Source organism: Osmerus eperlanus, chromosome 8 (genome assembly GCF_963692335.1).
Source record: "Osmerus eperlanus chromosome 8, fOsmEpe2.1, whole genome shotgun sequence".
Classification (NCBI taxonomy): domain Eukaryota; kingdom Metazoa; phylum Chordata; class Actinopteri; order Osmeriformes; family Osmeridae; genus Osmerus; species Osmerus eperlanus.
In genome coordinates this window covers 1,390,378-1,398,979 of record NC_085025.1, presented here as the reverse complement: position 1 = coordinate 1,398,979, position 8,602 = coordinate 1,390,378, and the positions used below count along the sequence as shown (strand labels likewise).

The 8,602-nt window shown below is 45.5% G+C and overlaps 1 protein-coding gene across 1 annotated transcript; it reads right to left on the bottom strand.

The window, feature by feature from the left end:
• Window positions 1–1,586: 1,586 nt before the first annotated feature.
• On the bottom strand, window positions 1,587–6,056 carry zfp36l1b (zinc finger protein 36, C3H type-like 1b). Its single transcript, XM_062467336.1, has 2 exons — window positions 5,866–6,056; window positions 1,587–4,721 (listed from the first exon to the last, which is right to left on the bottom strand). The coding sequence occupies exons 1-2, from the start codon at window positions 5,917–5,919 to the stop codon at window positions 3,711–3,713; spliced, it is 1,065 nt and encodes a 354-aa protein (XP_062323320.1). The 5' UTR covers window positions 5,920–6,056; the 3' UTR covers window positions 1,587–3,710.
• Between the last annotated feature and the right edge of the window lie 2,546 nt (window positions 6,057–8,602).

Here is an 8,602-nt window from a genome sequence, read left to right as displayed (position 1 = left end):
CTCTACTTTGTGTCCCTAATGGCTCTGAGGCCAGATGGGTCCGCTGGATGAACTCAGGGCTAGGGACTTCAGTCTGGGTGTGCTGCGTCTTCTCTAAACACAGGAACACAGGGGGAAAGCAGCTGATAGAGGACTTGTAAAGTCTGCAGAAGGAGCATTGCTCAACTACAGTGCTGGCTTCTTCCTCGTAACTGCCCTTAAAGGCACAGTGACCCACGCCTTCACTCGGCAAAGAGAAATCACTGATGCGTGTGAAAACAAGAGTTTCAGAACATTTTACACCCTGCCCCCCAGCATCACCCACCCGTTGCAACAAGTACTTCTCTCTACTCAGTCAAGTTTCGCTGCCTGTTTTCTTTCACCCTAGTCACTCAAAGCAGGTGTGGGGTTCTCCTTTCATAAAAGGGTGAAGGTTATGTGGGAGTGTAGAAAACTGAACTAACAAGGTGCTTAGCAGGATCATGGTAAGAGGGCGAAACAGGGGAGGTTCTTTTGTCTGAGTACAAAAATGAGAAGCTAAAAGTACAAGTTCCTTTCAGCTAGTATTTACTTAGGAGCTCCATTTGTCTGCATCTCCGCAAGGAAATCAGAGATGTGAGGCTGAGAGACCAGGGGCCGCTTGGGTGGAATCAGAGATGTGTGAGGCTGAGAGAGACCAGGGGCCGCTTGGGTGGAATCAGAGATGTGTGAGGCTGAGAGAGACCAGGGGCCGCTTGGGTGGAATCAGAGATGTGAGGCTGAGAGACCAGGGGCCGCTTGGGTGGAATCAGAGATGTGAGGCTGAGAGACCAGGGGCCGCTTGGGTGGAATCAGAGATGTGTGAGGCTGAGAGAGACCAGGGGCCGCTTGGGTGGAATCAGAGATGTGAGGCTGAGAGACCAGGGGCCGCTTGGGTGGAATCAGAGTTCTGTGAGGCTGAGAGAGACCAGGGGCCGCTTGGGTGGAATCAGAGATGTGTGAGGCTGAGAGAGACCAGGGGCCGCTTGGGTGGAATCAGAGATGTGTGAGGCTGAGAGAGACCAGGGGCCGCTTGGGTGGAATCAGAGATGTGTGAGGCTGAGAGAGACCAGGGGCCGCTTGGGTGGAATAATAAATGAACTGAACCTGCAATTCATCAGCAGCAGGCCAAACAGAGAATTTGGCCAAAATGACTCAAGCGTCAACACTATAAAGGCTCATGTCTCTGCCCTTACAGTAACCATGGTGACAGCCTGTGAAAGTGCCAGTGTGAGAGGAGGTGGGGGGGGGGGACTTAGGAGCCGTGACTCTCCCTGCCTGCGGTGGGCAACACATGACAGAAGACCAGGAACTTCCAACACAGAGAGAACAACTTGGATTTCCTGTCTTGAAAACGTTGGCTCGAAGACACATTATTACCCTCTGTTGAGAATACGGCTGAAGTTGCTCAACTTTATGAGATAAATATGCAATCAACTGCAGTAGGATGGCATATTTCATAACTACTTAATTGCTTTGTCCTACATGTGAGCCAAAAGATGACAACTTCCTTGTGTTCAACATAGAAAAATGTTGTTTGTTCTCATTGGGAGTCCTGGTGTGAAGTCATCTTAAATAATAACTGCAGCTTTTCAAAAGAAGTTTGGGTTTATTGGTTTTAAACTGCAATCTGTCATTTACAAAAGGTACATGAACAAATAAATGACTGTAGTAAACAGCGCTGGCTGCTGAAAGAGAATACATTCAACAGTTGCTTTCATGTGTCAATCCTGTTAACCTTAATTCTCAGCTACAACACATTTTAGGCTTTCATCTGATCTGCTATATAAAAATATGATGGCACAACATTTTGGATACCTGGAATGTATTGATAGGCACTTCATGGGAACAAGTGGTCCAACAACATCGAAACAAAAACTAACACAAATCACCTAATTTGGTAACTAAAAGTGCTAGTAAATGTGTGCACATTATTGCGGATTAGGGAAACTTCCATGGTTCATTCAAATAAGAGCTTAAAATCTTTCAATTTTTCAATTTCAGCAAGGAGCTGATTCTAGTGACTTCTAAAATGAATGTTCATCCTGGTAAAGACACTGTCAGAACATGAACAGGACTGACACCCTACATTCTAGACGGTGAGTGTGGCTGCAGCCACAACTGGAAAAGGGATTAAGACAAAGAAAACCTTAAACCACAGTCCAACATCAGGTAGGAGGAAAAAAAGAAATAAAAAGAATAAATAAAATGCAAAACCCTTTTTGCATTTTTTGTTTTAAATTAGGATTCACTTTCAAAATAAATCAAAGTGTAGTTACAAAAAATGTCATTGCAGTATAATATATTAACTGTGGAAAAAAAATAACAAAACAGGTCTTCACAATCTTGCGATTAATACGGAAGATCATAATTTAACATAAAAGAAAATATATTCTATTGTTTCATTATCCAGATAAATAAAAAATAAAAAAATGCTTAAGATCAGCAATAAATACATTTTGATAAGTTAAATAAGCAGTGACAAGCAAAACCCTCCATACGAAGGTTCTTTAAAACAAACTAAACAATAATAATAATAATAATAATAATAATATATTGAACAAGGTGGAACCTACACAGGGGCACATTTTGCTCAGTTGATTTTCAGGCAGTGAACTGTGGGGTCATCTCAAAGAACTGAACTGGTCAGGCGGGGTTGAAAAAGGCCAAACTGAAGAAGTAAGTTTCTAAATCAAGGAGGACTGCACCTGCCACCTCCAAACACAACCAATGACAAACACAGCCAGCAGATCGCTCGACTTAGGTCAGCACAGGTTTGTGGAGGTGGTCGTCATAGACACAGAGGGTGCATAGCACCAAAGAAAATTAATTTATTTCCAGTCTAATAAACTATAAACAAAACCTCCATCTGTGTCACCCTTATTAACATAACAAAAAACATTATTCCAAATAGAGAAGGAGCAGAAATTTAGACCATTATCAAACATGGAAATAACAATTACGGTCCACATATTCTTGGGCACACAAGGCATTAGAGCTTAACTTACTGTATAATGTTTTTGCTTATTGAATTTGAAAGGAAAACCCTTCGATGAGGCACTGATTACTCTAAAAGAGAGCCCTCTCGGAGCTAGGCCTGGGAGGGTGAAGGCACGGGAAGGCCACCTGAAGGTGCAGCACTGCTACACACAAGCCGACTGGGAGGGAGCCCAGACCTCCAGACATGATCCCACCACCACATCCCCTCCTTCATTACCAGGTTATACCACGGCACAACTCCCATTCTCATTTGTTAATTGCTCAAAGTGATTTAGGGAGAACACATTTGGGGAAACAAAGCACACTGCTGTCTGCTGCCTGATCAGATTCAACCCGGGGGGGGGACAGGGTGGGGGGGGTGGAGGGGGATGGTTCAGTGAGGACAGCTGGTGGGAAAGAGGGGAGAGTGGGTTGCTACGCTTCCTCTGCAGAGAGAAGGCACTCCCCTTTCTGATATTACTCAGTAGCTACAACACTGCACAAAAACTGTCCACTCCTCTGTTGTAAACAAGGCCCAGAGTGGGGTGGGGGTGTGATGGGGTGAGAGGGCAGGCGGGGAAGCATTCACTCACTCATTCAGTCATTCATTCAGTCATTCACTCACTCATTCAGTCATTCATTCAGTCATTCACTCACTCATTCAGTCATTCATTCAGTCATTCACTCACTCAGGCTCAACTCTCCATCCCAGGACAGTGGGCGGGTGCAGCCTCCTAATCATCAGAGATGGACAGCCTGCTGAAGATTGGGAGGCGGCGAGAGGCCTCCAGACTGGGAGACTCACATCCACTCTGGCTCCCCAAGCTGCTCTGGTAGCCCTCCTGGTCAGACAGAGAGTCCAGGGGGGAAGGGGGCGACATGGGCCGAAAGAAGTAGGGGGTTGTGGGTGAGGGAGAGGGTTGGCCCATAGGCTCAGAGACAGGGGGCCCCCCGAGGCTGGGGCCGAAGGGGTTGGCAAGCTCCTGGCTGGAGTAGGTGAAGGGGTTGGTCTGCCACTCCCTCAGGTCCTCTGTGGAGAACATGGGTGGAGGGGTGACGGAGGTGGGGCTGTCCTGCAGACCTCCAGAGCTGGGGAAGCCAGCGAAGCTCAGGCTGTGCTGCAGCCGAGGACGCTCCAGCTTGTTGAAGCTGGACAGCGGAGGGGGGCCGCGGCGCTCCTCTGCGTTGTGGATGAAGTGGCAGCGGGGGCCGTAGGGGCAGAAGCCGATAGTGTGGAAGGTGCGGCAGAGCTCCGTCTTGTACTTGGGGTGTCGGCTCAGGCTGCGCAGCTCGTGGATGCCGTGGGCGAACTGACACTTGTCTCCGTACTTGCAGGTGCCGTTCTCCTCGAAGGGCCGACACAGCTCTGTCTTGTAGCGGCTGGAGTTCACCTGACCGACTCCGCCGCCGAGGCACAAGGAGCCACCCGACTTCAGTCTCTCTCCCGTCTCCGAGAAGGAACGGTCCCGGAAGCGGTTCTCCTTGTTGTTGCCGCTGCCCATCAGGACCGACGGGTCCGTCTTGAGGCTGTTGATGAACTGGTTCTGATTGAATTTGGCGTTGGGGATGGTGACGGAATGGCGGCGCTGGAACAGCCCTCCTCCAGAGGGCACCCCCACCACCTTCCTGTCCAGCAGGGACCCAGTGGGGGTACAGGAGGAGGGGTTGGCACTAGGGCAGGGGCCAGTGGTTGAGTGGGACCCACCGAAAAGACTGTTGTTGTTGAAGTTCAACATTTTGTTATGCTGCAATAAAATAAAATAGGAAAGCCCATGGTAAGGTTAGGGTAACAAATAAATAAGCAACTCTTAACTGTAGGTATTCGCATGAACTTTACCCTTTTCAGTTATTATTGTTCGTCACATTCTTACGTGTGCCATGAAAGGCATGCATCAGTGCATGTGTTAGCTAGACTACTAGACGGTTAGATTTGTTTCACTACACTGTCTCTGAAGAATGAAGTTCTAACTTTAGAGGTATAACTTTGTTTAAAGACATTGCTGATTAGTTGCTGAGTTTAGTATTACATTTCATCAGACTGTTAGATTGCTTTTGTTTTTTTATTCCATTTGCCGCATCTAATAGTACCATCGAAACAACCGTGTACTTGCCTAACAACAGCGGACCGACATGCTAGATAGATTATAGCCGTTTCTAGCCAGCGAAGTCAAGCCCGACATGGCTGACACTGCTACGGCGTGAACTCTACAGTTGTTTTGCTACTTGGGTACTTTGCAAGTTGCAACTTGCATGCAACATTCAAAGCGAGCGTATGCAGACCGCTGGCTAGTTTAATTAATAACTCAACGAAATTAAATAGCTTATTGGCGTTGCTTGATTACTTACTGACTATATGGTAGCTATAGTCTACCTTTTAGCAGGTTAGCTAGCTAAGAAGCTAAACAGTTAGTCGATACAGACAGCTAGTGCTATCTTACTGGTAGTACCAAGCTAAGACAACAAAAACATGTGACAACTTGATAAATTGTATGTGGTTTAGCAAATCGTTAGTTGGTACTGAGTAGCTAACACACAGCAAGAGCTACCAATCTAACTTTCTAGTCCAACTTCTACATCAACACCCACATCACGTTTGACTACGATCGTTGTCTTGCCACTTTTTAATTCTACTTTTGCCACGTTTCAAGTCAACGTAATGCTAGGTAAAAAACTTGTTATATCCATGATAAAGTTAAAGAGATGTTAGATAATTCGTTTATCTGGGGGGATAAAGAGAGCTAGACAAACGTTAAGCAGTCTAGCAAGCAGCTCGAAAAGTTACATTGCTACTGTAGCGCTAGCTACTGTAATGTGTGTAAGCTAACTAACTAGAACTATACGTCGTGCACAGCTAGTCTAGATATCAAACTACTAAACTAGTTTGGTTACCTTGTTCGCCACTTCACTGTAATCGAAGAAAGAAGAAACGATGGTGGCTGTCATTGTTGCTGATAATATTGAGAAGAAATGGATCTTATTTACAGGGCTGGTGGTTAATAGTCCAGATTGAAAGGTTGTTTGTGCCCTGTTGAGCCCCAGTCCTCCTGCAACAGTTGTGTGCAGCGTTACTGCCTTTATAAAAACCACACATGCATGGTTATGCAAAACAGGAGGGGCCTGGATTTGATTGACGTGTGATGTAGCGGTTCTCTGTCTTCTTCTTCGGTGCAGAATATAAAACAGAAGCCGCAGAGTTCGCTGCTTTTGACTGCCTCTCCACCGCCGCTGTTAAGTGTTTGATGGGGAGTTGCTGAAATCAATCGAAATGTCTATTTTACCTCTAAGAAACATCTGAATGGGTTAGAAATAATTATTATAGCGTTATACATTTAGTATCATGTCACTCATGTAGCGGTCTCACCATTCCCTAAAATGAAATTTGTGGTTATAAGTAATGTTTCTCCAATGCTTTAAAACAAGTGTGTACTGTGAAATAACACGCACGCATGCACGCGCGCGCGCGCGCGCGCACACAGACACAAAATAGAGAAAAGGAGTAAGAAAAGAGGTGTGCATATTGCATTGCTTTTCTTTGTTGTCTTTGATTGTTGCATCTGTCAGCTAATTTTTGGCCTCAGTTTTTGGGTTGTTGGTTTGTGTCCCCCACGAGAGGGACATGTATGCTTCCCATTGCTCCCAAACTCCCTTTGACAAGCTGTAAAGTAACCATAACATTGTTTCCTCAGAATCACTGAAATATTTCACCCTATGTTTACCTCTGGGGAGGGGGAGCGCTTTTATTATGTCGAGAAATGGTAGATAATCCACCAGCAATGTCTGACTGAGTAGTTTTGAGGTGATCAGAAAGAAAAGTAAAGTGGATGAAAAAAACTGACAAAACAGAGGGATGTTTACATGCCCGACTCATGGAGGAAGCTGCGCATGGTGGTTTGCTTGGGGCCTGAGGAAATATCTCATGTAATATGCAACTTCCTTTTTCCAGCGCCACTTTAATATCTCACCCTGAGTCAGTCTGGAGTGAGAGGGCAGAGCACGGTGACTGGGGGGAGGGTCGAAAGACCAGAAGGAGAGGGATTCTCACACAGGTGATCCTTCCCTTCAAACACCTTGGATGTTAGGCTTAGCCTGAAGTGTCCTCTTGGAAGGTCAAGATCAGTTCAAATGAAATGGAAGGTGTGTTAAAAAAAAAATCTGTCTTGCCACTGAAACAAAAATGGACCAGGATAGGGTGGGGGAAAATAAGTAATTAACTGATTTAGTTAATGATCAAGCTCAAGTGATGGCTGTTTGCTAAGTGGATGTTCAGTTGACTTGGTATGTCAATGTACCATTATAGGTCTGGTTTGACCAGTCAACAAGTCACAAAAATAGGCGTAATAATAGGCTAAATAGGCAAGTAAGGAGAACTATTATGGTGTGTTAGTGTGTCAGTCTGTATGATTGATTAGCCAATTATATTATTACATTAGAAGCACTCTAGAACTTTCCATCGTGAGAAGGGCTAGACTCTAGAAGCTTTACTGCATGCCATGGGGATTGGCCTTATCGTCCTAAAAAGTTAAATGCTGTAAAGAGGTAGAAAGAGATATGAGGTAGAATGTTTACACAACAGTGTCTGACAGTGCATCATCCATGTTTAGTTTCTTGAGAGACACATAACATGTACCTGCTTGGTCTTGGTTTCAGTGTATATACTAAAGACATGTATAGTGAAATACCCCTGTATAAAAACACCAACCTCTCTTTCCCTCTCTCCCCCCCCCCTCTCTCTCTCTCCCCCTCTCTCTCCCCCTCTCTCTCCCCCTCTCCCTCTATCTCTCTCTCCCTCCCTCCCTCCCCCTATCCTCCTCCTCTAACAGTCACCAATCTCCCATGGCAATCATCCCACCAGCATGTTTTCTCCAGCATAACCTAGAAACCTTGGCGTGTTCGATGCTAAACTCTGTTGACATGGTGGTGTTTTGCAATACAAAGTGGACTGTGGTTTATATAAAAAAAGTGCTTGCCTTGCTGCAACTCAAAAGATTCACCCCTCTTTAAATGTTATTGTTAAGGTGGATTTAAGTGTGTGCTTTTGATTTGAGAGAGAGAAAGAGAAGGAGATACAGGAAGTGGAGGGGAGGGGTGGGATGTGTGTTTGAAGAGCACATCTACAGTATTATTTATTGGAGTTCATACAGTGTGGTATGCTATTTCACAAGAGTAAGATAAGACCTCCCCATTCTAATACATGATTGATCGAGGCGTGGGGCTATGTTAACTGGATCGTGGTGCAGAGCATTAACTGGTCTCAGACAGTAAATACAACTTGTACATCTGCATGCAGGGTATTTTCATTTCCCCACAACTTGAGTTGGGATGATTGAAAGGCCGGAAAGAGCCTGTTAAGTTATTATGCTCGGAAGTTTTTCTTGGTGTCAAGTCTTAATAAGGGGCTTGATTTCTCAACATCAGGCAATTGACATTGAATGCCGTACAAAAGCCGTGTTTTCACAGAGAGAGGCCCAACCACAGCTGGCTGGTCTGACAGCCCTCAGACGAACGGACACATCTGGAGATGTGTGGTCCGTCACTGCTGGTTGTGTTTGCTTAAGCCTAGACCGCTCGACCCAAAAAAGCTTTCCTCAGAACAACAGGCGAGCAACACATTTTCTAAATATGAACT

Excerpts from the sequence above, each read along its gene's own strand:
- zfp36l1b (XM_062467336.1), bottom strand. The coding sequence starts at position 5,919 with ATGACAGCCACCATCGTTTCTTCTTTCTTCGATTACAGTGAAGTGGCG. Across the intron at positions 4,722-5,865 it reads ACAGTGAAGTGGCGAACAAG|CATAACAAAATGTTGAACTT; the intron begins GTAACCAAACTA and ends ATTTTATTGCAG.